The sequence below is a fragment of the Serinus canaria genome, chromosome Z (assembly GCF_022539315.1).
Source record: "Serinus canaria isolate serCan28SL12 chromosome Z, serCan2020, whole genome shotgun sequence".
Classification (NCBI taxonomy): Eukaryota; Metazoa; Chordata; class Aves; order Passeriformes; family Fringillidae; genus Serinus; species Serinus canaria.
In genome coordinates this window covers 47,897,541-47,915,369 of record NC_066343.1, presented here as the reverse complement: position 1 = coordinate 47,915,369, position 17,829 = coordinate 47,897,541, and the positions used below count along the sequence as shown (strand labels likewise).

Genomic DNA, 17,829 nt, shown 5'->3' with positions numbered 1-17,829 from the left:
CCATCCTTACATCATAAATACTATCCTGGTGACTAGAAAGCAGTACATTAAAGCAAACTTCACTCAGATTGCAATGTCCTGGGTACAAGATGTTCAATGTGATGTTGCACAACTTTAAGCTGAGGCTTTAAACTTTTCTTTTAAAAGCTGTGGAATTTTCTGCTACCAGTTCAGGGGAAAACTAGTGACAAACAACTACATGATAAATTATAAAAGACAGTCCAGCACACTGGCTGCAGAAGAAAAACACAGTCATGTACAGAAAAAAAGGTTTTCTGTACCTCATGCAAGCATCTCTTTTGAAAACTCACTGTAGCATGCTGTGCAATGTGAGACTCTGCATCACAGTCACATTCTTTCAAAGTTTACTCTAAGGGAACAAGAGCAGCATAGCAAGTGGAGCAAAATGCCAGTGAACTAAACACACTGTTAACTAATGAGGTCCTGTTACACAGTGAGAACTTGCCTACCACAGGACATCAACTAATGCACCACTGTTTGGGAGACATAACTCAAAATTACTAAGAATCAGCATTTGAGCATGTCAAGACGTCAAGATTGTGACTTAGGCTGATGTCACCAGTTTAGTTTTTTAGTGGCCACTATCCTGTAAAAATTTTGTAAGAGTATCATATTAATTAATAATAAAAACTAATTATTAAAAGAATTGGAAGGTCTTCTAAGCCATAATTATTAGTGACAAACTGCATTTCACTCCTTCTACTGACCTAAAAATATAGTAACCTAAAAAGTTTTTGTCTTTGAGGTCAGTAAAAATCACTTCTTAGTCAGGGAATACCTTGATTAAAACACATTAACCATAAGGAAATATGCCAAACACTTCTTTCAGCAGTTACACAGACACAAGAAGGCTGTTAAATTCTGCTTCTCTACCCAGCCTCTCCCCATCTTAATAAGACAGAAAGTTACAAAAGACTAAAATACCATTGTACTAATAAAACATTTTAGAGGTAGAAACTATCATTCCCTGTTGAATCCCTCCTGGCTAGACTCTGTCTTTTCAGGGTCTAGTTTTCCTGGCTGTTCATTGTGGTGCTGCCTCTCATGTGTGATGTCATCTCAGAGTAACCAGATTGAACTGGCCAGGAACCTCACCGGAGCTGCAGGCCTGAAGTTTACACTCGAATTACAGCACACTGATGAGCAATGAGAAAATGCCAGAAAGAGGAACCAAGTTTTCTACAAATCAGGAAAAGGATTGTGACACAAAAATGAAGTTAATACTGATGTAACTGGATCCCATATGTGAATGGCCATTGAGCTTTGTTAGTTTTTGTGTAATTGTTTAGCATTGAGGATTTTAAAGTGTTTCTTTCATTTACAGGACTTCCATCATAATGTCCACAGATTTTCCTCAAAGGCGCAGTTAAGCGGATAAAAATTTTGTACTGTGCTTGCTAACTCTTAAAAATGTTAATATCTAAAACCTCATGACATCACATCAAGTTTTCTACAGCAATTTGCTGAATTACTGTAGTGCCACAATAGCTGACTCAGATGTTTAGTATTCCTGCAGTTTACCCATAGCACTCAATTAGACAGATTTAAAATTCTGGCCATTAGTCTACTGTGTATCCATAATACGGAGACAAAGACTTTTCACGTTTTTAAGATATGCAGGTTATTATTTAAGGGCAGCGGGGTGGGGGGGGTGTCAGGGAGAAGGAATAACAAAGATATCCTGCAGATACACAAAATCACCAAAAGACAGTGGCTCATTTGAAGCTGCAATCCACACTAAGGGGACGATTTTTAGTCATACTTTTCCCTACACATTAGGCTGTTAGGACAAAGTGAAGTCAGTGGAGCACTTGACCTCCAAAGCGAGTTTTCGAGCAGCCCCTGTCTGCTACACATATTTTCCTATCGATTTCCGAGAGGACAGCAATAAACGCAGCAGCCAAATTAAACTACGGAGTTGCTCGGAGAAGAATGAAGTGCCGCTGATTGTGCTACTACGGTTATTTAAGTCTTACCCTGCACTTCCACTCGGGCGGTAAGATCAGACCGCTACACATGTCAGCGGGGACATCGGGGGCAAGGAGCGCGAACCCCAAGCGCCCCCCGCCCCCGCAGGCGGCCGGGAGGGGCCGCGGGAGGGCGCGGGGAGTCCGGGAGCACCCGAGCCATGCGGTCACTTACAGACGTGGTCATCCATCCTCAGCGGCCTCCGGAGGCGGATGCTGGCCGGGATGGTTTTGTCCATCAGCTCCTCGACGCTCTGCAAGAAGCGCCCGCACGCCGCGGTTAGCTCCCGCGGGGCGGCACAGCCCGCACCGGGAGGGTCCGGCGGCGCAGCTCCCGCCCCGCACGGCGCCTACCTTCACCCCGACGGTTCGCAGCATCTCCCGCTTCTCCTGCTCCCGGGGCCCGATGTGCCGCTGGGAGAAGTCATCGTGCCGCGGCAGGAGCTGCTCGATGCACCGCGCCGCCTCCCCGCCGCCCCAGCGCCGCTGCCCCGCCGCCGCCCACAGGTGCGGCGCCCCGCGGGCCGCCAGCCGCCCCCACCAGCGCCCGCAGCTCTGCATGGCCCCGGCACGGTACAGCCCCGCCGCCACCGCCGGGCGCTCGCACTTGTGCGCGGGGGGCGGCGCGGCGCGGCCCCCACCGCCCGCGCCAATGGGGCCCGGGGGCGGCGCCGCGCTCGCCCCGCCCGCCGCCACCTGCCCGCCCGCCCCCCGGCCCTGACCCCCGCCGCGCTGAGCATCCCCCGCCGGGCTGACCCTGCTCTGCCCCCGGCGCACAGTCACACCCCGGAGGACATTTTCCCAGTAGAGAGGGTTTTCGTTCACAAAACGAATTGGAGAAAAAGGTTTCTGTGTTTCCTTAGCAGAGCGTGGACATGCTTTCGAGCGGCGAGCTTTAGGATGAGCAGTGCACTGTCCACAGCTGTTACCAGGGCGTATGTATCTGTGTTTATTACTGCTTTAACTTTTGGTGATGTTAGTCCTGGGGAGCAGAGAGATAACTGGAACCTACTTTTCCCCATCTTTCAGTTCTGTGTCTCTCTGAGGAGGATGCTATCATAGTTACAAGCTTCTTCATCTTCCAGAGCTAACCGCAGAGTTGCTACACTGAGGATATATTTTTGAATCAACATTTAAATAAAATAACAATGAAAGAAAAAAAAATCCAAGGTGTTCATTAATTTCATCTTAATTGTATCACAGATCTACTGTCTCCTGAATTTAGTAAGATAACTGATCACTATTTTGGAAGCTAAAAGTAAGTTTAATTTGCACCAAAGATCCCTGATTCATGCAAGCTCTTCATTCCTGTAGTAAACATGAAATTACTTCTCTGGTATAATCTGAGCAATCAGAAATACTCTATTATTAAAGGAAAAGGTCCTCACAAATTTATGCCACTATGTATTTGGAGTAATGATCTGAGTCCCTGGTTTCAGAATCAGAGATCCCCAAATTAGGTGAGATGTAGCTTGCTTTGAACCGCAAACCTGTTTGCTGCAAGGGTTCATGATACAAATCCGCAAATCCACAAATTACTTTAACTGATAGCTATTACAAATCTTTACAAGTATGATAGCAGCAGGAAGGACATTAAAACTTTGCTATGGGTTTTATCTTGAAATCACTAACTGAAATAGAAATATTAGAAAAATATATTAAAACCATGATAGTAACAAATTAATTCCTATTATGACTTTGTACCTATATAATTCTTTTTTAAAGTGATTCTAAAGCTTTTTGAAAAAAAAATGCAGATTGGGTTCAAATATTCTTTCAGACTATGTTCAAATTATTAGTTTTCTTAAAAATTTATCCCTTTTTCTCTGCCAGGTAGCATCAGGATGATATTTCACACAAATTAAGACATTACAGTCAGCTCACTCAAAATTATAACTTTGACAGAACTGTTTCTTCAATGTGAGGTCAGAGTTTTATAGCTATCCCTAGTGCTCTAGGAAGTGAAGTCTGAGGAAATAGAGAAGCATCCCAAACAATATATTTTCTATCCATATTTCTTCATTTTACAGACCTAATCCAGGTTTAGTTCAACTTGAAAACTATGCATTGGAGCAGGAAGACTGAAGAGGTGTGCCACACAGTAATGTCAAGGTACGCCCTCTTCACCTTGGAAAGCACCACATCTGGAGTGCTTTGTTGAGCCACTCTATGGATAATGCCTTTTTTATTCAGAACCTCAGCACAGACTTCAGCTTAGCATGGGCTATGTGAAATCACTGCGGTAGAGATACAAACCTGGTTTATGTACTTGATCAGTTAGACAGCTCTTTAGCAGCCTCTTGAAAACTATTATTTATTACCTTGACTAGAAAAATATGAATCTTGAACAAAAGATGCAATAGAAAGTGAAGCTTGGATATCAAAGGTGACTAGTGCTTTGATATCAAATCAAGAAAAGCTAGCTAGTCTTGTAGCTTTGAATAAATTTACTTCAAAACACCTAGCCAACAAAAACAGCTGTTTTCTTCATGTATATCAGCAGAAGGAAGGAGGTTTCTTGGAAGAAAAGAAAGAATTGGGAAACTGCATCTTGCTATTATTACAGCTATTTGCACAAAGCTCAGAGATGCAAATATCTTTGCCCGATGAGCTGACCATGTGAGCTGCTATGCAGCAGCTTTTTGGGACATCAGTTTTGTTGGATAAAGCACAAGACTTTAAAAGGAGTACCCTATACCCTTTAAATTAAAGTGACATGTTATATGTACTTTCTCTAACACTGATAGTTTTAAACTTTTTTTTGAATGTCTTGACACCAGTTGTGATTTAGATAAAAGATCTATTGCTGTTCTAATACTGCAAGGTTCATGGGGGGTGATGGAGCTATCCTTCTGTGCCCTTTTAAAATAATTAATTATCAAAACAAGAAAACTGTGTTGTATTCTTTTAAGATTCACTCTATAACTCACAGAGGAAAATCTGTGCCAGCTGATTTGCCTCTGCACCACTCTACCACAGAACATAGAGATTGGGTCAGATTACAGTGTTATCTGTAGTCATAACCAATTTCTGAGTCTGGCCAGTGACAGCTACCTGAGGAGAAACACAAGACTAGGCCAAAAGATGTACTGATACCAATCTGCAGTATTTCAGTTATCATCCTGGGATTTCTGCATTTAGTAGTCCTTAATGTACTTTTTCCCAAATTTGTTCAGCTGATCACTGAACCCATGTAAACACTTAATGGAATAAATACAACAGTTTACTCTTCAAAAGCAGTCTTATTATAATCCTTTCTTCCTTTATCTACAACTCCTTAAAGTAGTGAAAAGCACTCACACACAGTATTAAGGACATTTCAAAAAGTAAAGCAAAATAAAAAAAAAGTGAATATCAGTACAGACTTAGTCCAACATATGCTGACTTCTGTTCTGATGCAAGATTTGTTCTGTAGAAATTCCTCAAAAGAAAAAAGTTTTTAGTAGTTTAAATTACTATCTCCATGGTTGCTCCTGCTTATGGGTTTGTAGTGCAACTGTAAATGGGTTTGTGCTGTGTTGCTGCCTTTTAATTTGAGACATCTGTTAACACAGATTTTTTTTCTCAACTGGAAATATATCTGTAACATGATTCTTTGTTTAAAATAATATTTGAAAAGTACTATGGTTGTCAATAGATAAAGAACAATTCAGCTTCTTGTCCACCAACACCCTCAAGTCATTCTCTTCAGGGCTGCTCTCAATCCATCTCAGCCCAGACAGTATTTGTGCTTGAGATTCCCCTGACCCAGGTGCAGCTTGTCCAGGTTGCTGTGGATGGCATCCCTGCCCTCCAGTGCGCTGACTGAACCATACAGATTGGTGTTGTCTCTACATGGACATTGGACAGTTGACCACAACTCTGAGCACAGCCATCCAGCCAACTGGATGGATGAGTGATTCATCCATCAAGTCCATGTCTCTCCAGTCCAGAGACAGGGATGGTGGGCAGGACACTGTCCAATGCTTTGCACAAGCCCAGGTAAATTATGTCAGTTGTTCCTCCCTCATCCACCAATGCTATAACCCTTCACAGAAGGCCTCCAAACAGGCACAATTTGCCCTTAGTGAAGCCATGTTGGCCGTTACCAATCACCTCCCTGTGGCCTAGCATGGCTTCCACAAGGATCTGCTCCATGGTCTTGCTAGGCACTGAGATGACACTGACTGGCCTGTAGCTCACTGTGTCTTCCTTATTTTTGTATTTTCCAAAATGGTTATCCTTCCTCTCTTCCAGTCAGCAGGGACTCCACCAAACTGGAGGCATTCACTGAATATTCATGTAAGTCTCCATGAATATTTACCATGGAGCAAAGCCCTTCCAATTCCGTTTCATGTGTGGACAAATGCTGAAGAAAGCAAGTGTCAAAGGTTTTTAAGGTACTAGGTATTAGGGGTTTCTTTGCATTTCCTCTGTCAGAGAGCACCACAGTTCTGCTTTTCCCTAACTAGGTGTTCCAGGAGTAAAGAGCGACTCCAGGGCATGGTCCCACAGGTATAGTCATAGCAGGGTGAGCCAGGTGTTGGTAGTAGGATCCATTGATAGTCCCAGGCAAGAGCAAAAGGAGATGAGACTACAGGTAGGACAATAGACCAAGTTTCATCTTCAATCTGAAGTCCATGCAGCAGACAGGACTAAAGACAGTGGGCAATGGACATCTGAAAACTACATTCAGGAGGAAAACTAGCTACCAACTAGGTCTAAGGTCTGCCCAGCCAGCCAGGCCAGACTAGGCTGGAGACCAGCATATGGCAAGAAAGCTGAGGGTCTAGGGCTGTGGTGAAATTGTGTGGAGACCTTGGGCTCACAAGCAGTGTGTGCGTGCCCTGGGTGAGCCTGGTCAGGGTCAGTAGATTCCAGAGGTGCACTTAGTGTCTGGACTTTTTCCAGCAACAATCACATGGTTAGGTAGGCTTTGTCCACTGGCTTTTAAATTGTTCTAAACTCCCTTAATAATCCAGTCTTCTGGCGAAAAAAAATCTCTTAATGCTTCGACCTTTTAAACCTGTTTCATACTTCACCTCCTTTTATATTTGGAGTTGGGAGTTCCACAGAAGAGATAAAGAGCATTAACTCCAACCATCACTGTTTTGATCTCCATCTGTCAAATTGCTCACTCATGCTGTGACTAACTGAACTGCCTGACACTTCCTTGACACATAGCCAAGCAGGGCAGCTGCTGCTCAGTCAATGGCTAACACTTCTCCTTCCTAAAAACTCAAATTACAATCAAATACATGGTTTTTTTCCCCCTGTTATCACTGTCAATCCTTACAAAAGCCCACTAATGTCCTCTATAAACCTTCCCACAAAGGCCAGGAGGAGTTGCACTGGATTTCTTACAAAGGCAGAATTATCTGCTGCTGTGCAGGTGATTTTCTAGTCTCTCTTTTTTGTCATTTGCTCTTTTTTAAGTTAGTTCAAAGGTAAGCTTGAAGACCTTGAATGCAAATTCAGTTACTTAATACTGGGTATGTTAACCCTTTTATCTTGTTATTTGTGTCCATTGGCTTTTCAATACTGAATATGGCTATATGATAAGAGCAATGCTTATATAAATATATCAGGAGGCATTATCTATTATGAATACCTTTGTAAGAGACATTGCATGGTAAGAATTTCTCTTGCATAATCGAGTTTTATTAGGCAATAAAAAAATTCTCCCTGGCACAGAGAGACCTGTATACTGCTGACCCTAACAGGTGTACCATGATGACAAGGTACCAAGATACTCTTTGGGAAATAAACATCAGACCTCTCTTATTCTTATCTAGGAGTTAAAGGTATTATGCAACAGAATACGCAGATTTTGCAAATTCAGGAAGTCTAAAAGTTGAAACTTGTTTTTTCAGAAGACTAGATTTTATATATGCATATAATTTTTTTTGTTATTTTTAGAGTAGAAAGGGAATTATCATTACCTTTGTTTGTTCTTCAGCTAGCACACCTATACAAACTGCTGAGATGACAGCTTCAGTAAAAACTTTTCTTTCAAAAAAAATCTCAATGTCTATCTAGATGTCTATCTAGATTATCAGTCCAAGAGATATTAGTGAAATTATCACTCAACTTGAAAAACACTGAATAAAAATCCTCCTTCTGTTGCAAGATTGGGTCACAGCTGCTTGTCTTTGAAGGTTTGAACAAGATCCTTTAATAAAAGGAAATCTATTACAAAGCCATTTTCCTTGTCACTGTTTGAGGTAAAATTTTATTAATTCCTCTCTGTAAATCAGAGAAGTTCCAATTCACCAAATCTCTCATCTTTGTATCTTTGTATCAAGAAGAAATCCTGCAAGTCCCTAGGGGAACTTTCCTTTTTGGGGAGTTTCTGAGTCCTCATCTGCTTAAAGAAAGCTGTTGCTTTCAGAACTGTAATGATTGATGACTTTAAGGGATTATTTAAACCAGTTCTGCAAATGCAGCAAGTGATTCTGTCAAAGCATACTTTCTGTCTGGCTCTAGGTGGCCTACAACCAATTATGGCACTGTGTTTGATCATAGTCTGACTACGCCTACATATACATAGATTTGTCCATATAAATGTAGATGAAGTTCCTAAATTAATCAAAATAAAATTTCACTACATTGTGTCCATCCTAAAAAGAGGGGTGATTTTCTGGGATGAATATGTTTTGCTAAGCTACCAAATGATCACAGGAGATGAATATCACAGGCTGTACAAGCTAGGAAGTGGCATTGCATGGTGAGGATAGGGGAATGAAAGAAATGGGACTGGTTCCTCTGATAACAAACCAGAAGCTGCAAGGATTGATTCAGCTATCTTCCTGATCATTTGCACTTGGTTAGAGTACGTAATATTCTTCAAACTCCTAGTGAACATATCTACATGAACTCTTAAATATAGATCAAGACTGAACCAGCACTTAAGAATCCATCTCTGAAATAAAAAGTGAATAAATACTTTATTGTTACATAATATCTTAGTTAATATATAACTTAGAAAAAGAGTAAGATGTTGCAATGTCCTGGTTGTGGTATTAGATATCTTTTTGCTGTTCATGCTAAAAAAAAAAAAAAAAAAAAAAAAAAAAAAAAAAAAAAAAAAAGGTAATAAAAACTATCAAACATGGCTACAATATGAGCTCCTTAAAAGGAATGGTTCAAACACACTAGACTTCTTCTTAGTATTCAGAGCCATACTTCCTGTAAACATGCTAAGTACAGTAAGCATGCTTTACCTCACCATGACTTACCATTCACTTATGGTCCCCCAGAGAAGAGATTGCACATGATTTGTATAGCCATGATTCTGCAGTTCTGGCAACAGAGCATGCATTAATGTTGATTCAGTGCAGTACTGCATTAACTTACTTTGACTCTCTTCAGGATTTAAACTCATGATAATGAGCTTCAACTACTCCTGAATTTTGTTTTTTAGTGCAGAATGGTAAGGCAATATCCCGACTCATATGGAGAAGGAAAAATGCTCAGACTTTGGGGAGCAATTGGGAAGACAGACTGCAACAAGAAAATGAAAAATGTATCTTGGAATATCTACTTGACAGATTGATAGGAAATGCTGGTCATTGTCAATATGGTTTATGTGGAAGAATGGTGATGGAATAAGCAGTTGGTTATTCCATCAGAATAGAAACTGCAACAGGGGCAAAGAATAAGAGAAAAAACTGAGAGTGAGTTAGGAGTAACAGGAAATCTAATGCTGAAAAAATAGTCAAATATCTACCTATTTACTAAATAAGGTTTGCATCCCAGGTAGAAAGCAGCAATATTAAATATTCTAAAAATATATTCTAATGCATATGTCTAGAGACTAGATAAAACCTACAGAGGAAATCTTAAATCTTAATTTTATGATTTTCAGTGCTTCAGTTGATTTGGATGTAAAGACAGCCAACAGGTATTTAAATTTGCATGATCATATACAATGATGAGGGAAGCTGAGAAATCTCAGATGCTAATAACAATTCATTTGCTGTTTTTCAACATAATTATGATAAAGAAAGAACACACTGTCTCATATAATTTTCTCATTACAGCCACTCTCAAAAAGGATGACATGGCAAAATGTTAAGTAATAGATGAACAGACGCAAGAAGTCAGGATTTCCATAGCACTAGCTTCTGAAAATTATATAGTTTCATATTACATCTGCTTTTATAGCAACCTATACCCGTTACTCATGGATCAATCTCTCTATCTTCACTTTCCTATGTGCACCTAGTTAATTAACGCTAGCCTGTTAATTTACTGCTGTATGAGAACATTAAAGATCACTATCTTTTAACAGCACTAATATATTAGCCTCCCTAAGTGCAAATATTTAAAATGTATCATCTCTGTGCTTACGTTTACCAATTGCAAAATGGCATTATGCAATTCTGTCTTTGGTAATCTTTTAAAAAAGTTGAAATAAATAATAGGATCAAATCACATTTGTTTTTTACTTGATTAAGGTTTCCATGAACTAGAAATACAGCCTCTGAAAATTTTGCAGAAGGTAAGAGCACAACCACAAGAGACATTCAGACTTCCTTGTCTGAATGACAGCTGCTTTTTAAAACATAATACCATGTAATTATAAGGAGCCTCCAGAAATAAAATCACATTACTCTCCTTACTCTTCCAGCAGAAGTTTAGTATTATGTAGAACAAAACTAAAAGCCAGAAATATGTCTTTCCAAAGAAACAGTCTAGACACATTGGTAGGGAAAACACTGGGCGAGGAGTATGAGCTAATAGTACAGACAAGGAGGTCTGTACCTTCTTGTCTAAGCAATTCTTAATCAAGGTAAGCAATATGAACCCTAAAATGGGACTTAGCACTCAGAAACACCTAAGTAGTAAAAAGCAGTAGTGGCATTGAAATCAAAATAATAGAATCCTTTTGCTGTCTTGGACATATCTCATTAACCCATCCAGTCATATATGAAATAAAACAAGTAATTAAACTCAAGTCACCCATTACTACGAAGTAGATAATAAAACCTGGAAACTTATTACCTTACCTTTTAAATTTACAACCAGTACCAAGGAGTATGTGTCATGTTTCTCTGAGAACATTTATTTATAAATTAGCCTGAGCATTTTAGCAATTATTTAGCAGGAAATAACAGAAGAAATGAAAAATGGATTAAGAGATCCAAAAAACCTGCACAGTTTGAATACAAAGAATGTAAAGAAGTATAAGGCTCTGCAATTTTAGTGTATATGGAAATGTATATGAATAATATATTTGTCAACAAAACAATTAAATGTACAGTGAAATAGTCTGAAATAGTCTGTCCAAAAATTGGAGAATTTCCAGCAGCCTGTTTAACTAAAACAATCTGAGAATCACAGCTTTGAGGGTTCTATTTCCTTGTAAAATGATTTTACTCATCTGAAGTTTTAGTCCTGTTCAGAAGACCATGCAGATAAAAAGGATTGACAACTTTCCCTCTCAATACATTGAGCCATTAGCCAAATGTTTTTTATTGGCTGCTCAATAAAATATGAAGTAAATTATTTGGTATCAAGTAATATAAAAATAGTAATTTTTTTCCTGTTCTCATTAATAAGATTCTTCATAATCCTTTTCTCAAGGAAGATCATACAGAGGCCAACACACTATCAGTCATATGATTATACTTACCAGGGAATTTATCACAAACTCTTAGCAAGTAAAAAGTTAATGTAAAATCTAATCTCCTTTGTGCCCCCCATCACTGTCCCACAGTGACTATGTCTGTCCTATTCCCACCTGTCCAATCACCCAGTCATATTTTTTCACATGCTCCTCTGCCCTGCAGAACCTGGTGAACTTTTTCTGACAGAGGATTTACAAAGTGTTTGGATGTGAACTACGTCCTGTTCACTTGCTATGGGTTGGATAACCCTCCTCAAAATCCTTGCCTTCCCAAAATTCACAGTGATCCTCTTTTCCAGTTTTCAAGAGCTTGGGGAGATAAAGGACCACGGAAAAGATATTTGGATGGAGCAAGGGAGGCTTTCGGTGGGAGGGGATCTGCCAGCTTCCCTCTAAGTAAATATTATCAGTGTGTGCTTGGACTTGTGAAAGTACAAAATGTTACATCTGAGTGTCACTTAGCATTGACTCAGAGAAGGATACAAATAATACACAAAGCTATAATGGATAAAATGTCAGTTTTAAAAATAACAAGGAACAGTGTGACAAACATTTGTTTCAGAGCTGTTCTTAGATGTAACAACAATGAAAAACACTATTTTAATGCTGACCGTCTTCCAAACTTGGTCAATTCTGTTCTGAAATGTGGCCAATACTTTGCGCTTTTTGATTACCCACAACTGTCAAATGACTTGTATTTTTACTTAAATAAATACAGAATAGGTATTTGGTAAAGAGTACAAATATATTTCTATTAATTAGAAAAATGCCTTTATTTTATCTCTCTACTTCACAAAAATTTCTGAAAGTGAAATCATTACCATCATTTCTTGCATAGTTCAGATGCTTTTCCAGTAATTAATATTCTAAAATCATTTCACAACCAGATTAACTAGAGTTTGCACTGCGGCTGCTTTTTATTTCATATGGAATATAATATTTTTCTCTTTCTAGACAACATTTTTTTTAATAGATAAAAAAGGAAGAAATCGAGTCTCTCCTTTCCCACAATGGTCTTATATGCAAAGTGCAACTGTTTCTGATGTTTTTGTAGCTTTATATTCTTCTCTGATGGTCATGATTATATTGTCCCAAATCTCTTTAGCTTGAAAAATCAGCTAAGCAGTCCAAGGGTTGGTGCTAAAGCCCAATGAAAAAAAAAATATTATTCCAGCTTCTCACAGCTCAGGAGAGGTTGCTAAGATGGTTTACAGTTGTGTAACTATGCAAGATCAACCCTTTTAAATTTTTTCCGAAGTGTGGATTTTCTTCTATCAGTGATCATATTTTGTTAAAACATGTATCAGATATAAATTACTTAACTATGTTTTGTCAAGCTTCAGATGACCAAAAAAAAAAGGGGGGGAGGGCCAGAAAAAAATATTAAAAATTATTGTGAGTTACATATAGAAGAACTAAAAAAACCAGCCATGTACATTTCTAGGTGGGACAACAGGAATACTGAAAAAAAATTGGAATGTTTTTTCCTTTAGGCATCTACTCTGCCCAAAGGGGAATAGAGCTACTTGCTGCAATGGCAACCTCTTCATACAATTAGTGTTTTTGTGAAGGAAAGCAGATTACTGTTCCAGCTTCCAAACTCGATTCAGGATTGCAATCAGAAGCTAGACTGTGTGTCAGAAGGCAAGACCCTAGAAATCCAATTCTTCCAAAAAGTTGTTTTCCATACTTAATCTAAGAAAATTGATACATCACTGGATTTCAGGGAGTCTCACTTTGACCAACTATAATTATCCATTTCTCAGTTATGTCATTTTTTGTCCTTATACACCTATTATTTTCCTGCTTCTTTTGGGTTTTAGTGGTTTTTTAGTGGTATTTTTTTTATTTTGGTGGTGTTTTTTTTGTTTGTTTGTTTGGTTTTGTTTGTTTGTTTTTGTTCTGCTCCGCTGTTCCTATTTGCTTTTAGTTTCCTTCAATATCTTTTTTTCAGAGTAGTGTCTTGGTTTAGGAATGGCATTCTCCAATTTATGACTACTACTGAAACCATGTGCCACTCACTCACTCCCCTGCTTTCCCTTTGCTCTTCCTTGGGGTGTTTTGGGGAGAAGAACTGGAGATGCAAAAGACTAAGATAAGAACAATTTCCTGGAAGCAGCAATGACATAAGAAAGTGGTTGGCAGTCTCAAATGCTAACTCTGAAAGTAAAAAGGCACTGTGTGCATTGCCCTCTGATCCTGAGCCCACCATGGCTCAAATGATCAAGGCATGCAACGCATAGCAACTCTGGAGCACTCTACTGTACTCCAGGCACAAACATCTGCTCAGGAGAACAACAGGAAACAGCAAGAATAAACTGCTATGGTCCAAACACAAGTATTAGCAGAGGCTCTCACAGCCTTTAAGGAGACCATTAAAAACCAGCAATGATAAAAACTAAGGTCTTGCCACAATTGTGGCAAGGAAGGACATGTCGCAAAAGAACTGTAAAAAACCAAAGCTAAAGTCTTCACAAAAGCATTGTGGGATTAAAGAGCATTGTCAAGGCACTAAAAAGTCTTGCCAAGTACAGGGATGCCGTCGTCACCAGGCAGGAAACTGCCAGCAGAGCACAGGACAGTGGCCCGTGATGACACAAACATCCCTGTCAAGCACCTCAGAGACGACCAGCTGCCCACAAATCAACAGCTATGGTGCATCATCACTGACCTCCCAGCTGCAATGCCCCCAGGCATCAGACTGGAGCTGCTGACTGCGCAGCCAGTACTTACAGCAGATATTGTGCATCATACTATTTCCACAGGACAGTTAGGCCCGGAACAATGGCCACGTAAGTCCTTAATGAAGGGAATCAGTAGGACCAACTCAGAAGGATTTTATGTGACACCTTCTGTTCTAACAATCACCGCAAGGCAAGAAATCACAGTCCTTGCCAGCTGTCCTGATCCCCCATGTTTCATTCCTCATGCAATAATAATTGCACAAGCTTTTCTTTTACCTGAACCACAGTGTAATACCTCCTTCATCACTTGGACTAGGAGGATCAGTCGTGGATGCCCAGAGATCAGCTGTGTTGCAAGCCACATGGGAAAAAACACTGTCCTCAAGGGACTCATTGACACCAAATTCAACATAACACTAATCTCCAAACACCAGTGGCCGCCAGAGTGAAACACAACTCCATCATTAGACACTTTGTCAGGTATTAGGGGCCACTGTGCCAGCTTTCATAGCCTACATTCTATCAGTTTTAAGGGCCCTGATGGATGTGTTGCCACTACCAAGCCATTTGTGGTTCAGGATGATATAGTCTTCTCAGGAAGGGACTTACTGTCACAGTGGGGAGTAAGGCTGGAAACAAATTTTTGACACGGGCTGCTGATGAGCATGACACCCTAAAACTAACCTGGATGTCAAAGTGGCCCATCTGGGTTGATCAGTGGCCCTTGTCATTTGAGAAAATGGTCGTGCTTGAACATTAGTTAAACAACAGCTAGACAAAGGTCATCTTGTTCCAACTTCCAGCCCCTGGAATATCCCCACATTTGTGATTAAGAAACCGCATAGTGAGAAACAGCGCCTCCAAGACCTGAGGAAGTCAATAGTATTATTGAGGAAATGAGATCTCTACAGCCTTGTTTACCCTCACCAACCATGATTCCCATGGATTGGAACTTAATTATTATTAATTTAAAGGACTGCTTTTTTAATACTTATTTGCAGCCGGGCGATGCACCAAAATTTGCTTTTTCAGTCCCTTCTCTCAATCGGAAAGCACCCTTAAAAAGATATCATTAGATTGTGCTGCTAAAATAGATGAAAAATTCTCCCACAATATGCCAGTGGTACGTGGCTAAAATTTTGTCTCCCATTCAGGACAAAAACCCACACGTCATTATTTTTCCCTATCCAGCCTCCAGGGAACTTCCCAAGATGTCATCTCAGCAGAGCAGAACACTGGATTCACTGTAACCAAGGAAAAGATTCAACAGCTTCCTCCTTGGAAATACCTTGGATACAAAATCACAGAGCGGATGATTACACTTCAGACTTTGCAAGGAAAAGACCAATCTAAGACCCTCAATGAGATGCAGCAACTTCTGTGAACAATCATTTGGATTTGATCATTATTAGAATTACAAATCAGGATTTAGCCTCCCTATTTGATTTACTGAGAGGGGACACAGCTTTGAATTTTCCCAGGAAGTCGACCAAGGAAGCCCAGGAAGCCTTGGATAAAGTGCTGTGAGCCACTGAGTTGCATCAAGCCCATTGATTCAACCCTAATTTACCCTTTCTATTAGCAGTTCTGGGGGAGTACTCTCATTTGTATGGTTTATTTTATCAGTGGGATTTAAAAATACAGGACCCCTTATTAATTTTAGAATGGGTCTTCTTATCATACCAACAGAGCAATACAACCTACCCTGAAATCACATCTCAACTAATTATAAAGGCTAGATCCTGAATCCTGTCCCTTTTGGGGAAGGATTTTTCAGTTATCTTTGTATCTCTTTCTTCGAATAATTTAGATTGGTTATTTCAGCAATCTGAGTATTTTCAATTTGCTTTAGCAAATTTTATGGGGCCAAATTCTAATTTATTATCCTAAATCTAAGTTATTGCATCTGTGGCGGTCAGAAAACCAGCCAAGGAAAGGCTTGCTGCACTCCCTTGGAGAACCAACCCCTAAACCATAACCACCCTGGTTGTGGTGACCTAAAAGATTCCCCCCAGAATGCTTTCCTTCCCTACGTTTATTCTTTGTACCCCATTGGTCCCTCCCCTTTGCTCTGCCTCTGTGCCCTCATCCCATTCATCTCAGCGTTCTACCCTGCCCCTCACTATTCCTGTATAAACCCCTGTTTCCTCTGCCTGTGTGGTCTCTTCATCCCTGGACTCCCTTCAAGACAGAAGCAATAAAGGCTCTCCTTGGAACTCCGTGAGCACCCCGTCTCCTTCTTCTGCATCGCCGGGATCCTAAGAAAGCTAGATCACTCTGTGAGAATGTGGGTGGGCCTCTGCCCCCAGGACATCCTTCTAAGGATGCTTCTTGGGAAGGATGCATCACTCTAACTCTCGCCTACTGCAACAGCATTCCTCTGTTAAATTAATTTTTAAACCCTTGCAAAGCCCTACCCCTCTTAATGTGATTACATTTTTAACAGATGGTTCAGGAAAATCCCAGAAATCTGGGATTATCTGGCAGAATCCACATACAAAGGAATGGGAATCAGATATTGAACAGGTCAAAAGCTCACAACAAATTGTGGAGCTCACAGCAGTCGTCCATGTTTTTTCAAAATTTACATTTCCTTTCAATTCAGTTACTGATTCTTTTTATGTTACAGGAGTGGTTGAGAGAACTGAAGGAGTGTTACTTAAAACAGTCTCCAACAATAAGCTATATAATTTACTTAATTAGTAAATTATAAGTTTCAGGGCCTTCCCCCTTGTCACCTGAGGATTTGCTTGTGTGTCCACAGGTGTGGAACCCAAGTAGATACCAGCCAAGAATATCAAACTTCAGTTACAGCCATTGTGGGAGCTCACAGAACCATCAGAAGCTCCAACAGGGAACCTAGCGAAGAAGCGGAGAGCAACTCCAGGACAAGACCAGGACTCACCAAGGACTCCTAAAAAGACTGAGAACTAAATTTTCCTTGCTCACAGTTTGTAGCCTTCTTTATTTCCTTCCTCCAAGTAACACCCAGATAGTCTTGCAATGAAGGCAAAACATATGGGTCACCCTTGCTAACCTCAATAAACAGGAGAGACCATGTGTCTCTCAGTGGCCAGCCCAAGTAACCCTTTTTCCACCTGTCTGGTAGGGTTACCTAGTGATGTGTGGCCAAATCCAGAGGATACTATCTGTGCTCTGCAGATCTGGGGTCATAGCTCTAAGAACTGGAAGTTTAACTCCGTAGATGATTGGGACGACTGGACCAGAACACTACCACATGCACTAACTGAGCCCCAGGAACTGATACTATTTTTGGGTCAGTAAAAATGTACCTTCCCTTGATCCTCCCCTGAATAAAAGTCCCTGCACACCAGGGCTCATGGTCTTTCAACCCTGGACCCTTCTTTGTAACAAACCACCTTGGAACATATAAGATTCCCTCATTCTTGTCTCTGCCTTCAGCACTTTACCATACCACTGTGCTGTAGAGAGCAAGCCCTGTTCTAGTATTACTCAGATTGCATGGCATCTGGGAACGGCCACTCCTCGTGCTTTGTTGGGAGCTAGTGGGCAATTCCGGCACCAC

The 17,829-nt window shown here is 40.4% G+C and overlaps 1 protein-coding gene and 1 long non-coding RNA gene across 2 annotated transcripts in view; one reads left to right on the top strand and one right to left on the bottom strand.

The window, feature by feature from the left end:
- Window positions 1–2,549, bottom strand: part of GLDC (glycine decarboxylase) — a 38,990-nt gene extending 36,441 nt beyond the window's left edge. The window contains exons 1-2 of the mRNA XM_030236987.2: window positions 2,343–2,549; window positions 2,164–2,242 (exon numbers count right to left, since the gene is read on the bottom strand). Coding sequence (XP_030092847.2) covers window positions 2,164–2,242; window positions 2,343–2,549 — 286 coding nt within the window. The remainder of the gene's footprint in view (window positions 1–2,163; window positions 2,243–2,342) is intronic.
- Window positions 2,550–2,743: 194 nt separating this feature from the next.
- Window positions 2,744–17,634, top strand: LOC108963446 (uncharacterized). Its single transcript, XR_001992154.2, has 3 exons — window positions 2,744–2,923; window positions 4,019–4,100; window positions 17,047–17,634. It is a non-coding gene; the product is annotated as an uncharacterized LOC108963446 (long non-coding RNA).
- Window positions 17,635–17,829: the final 195 nt, after the last annotated feature.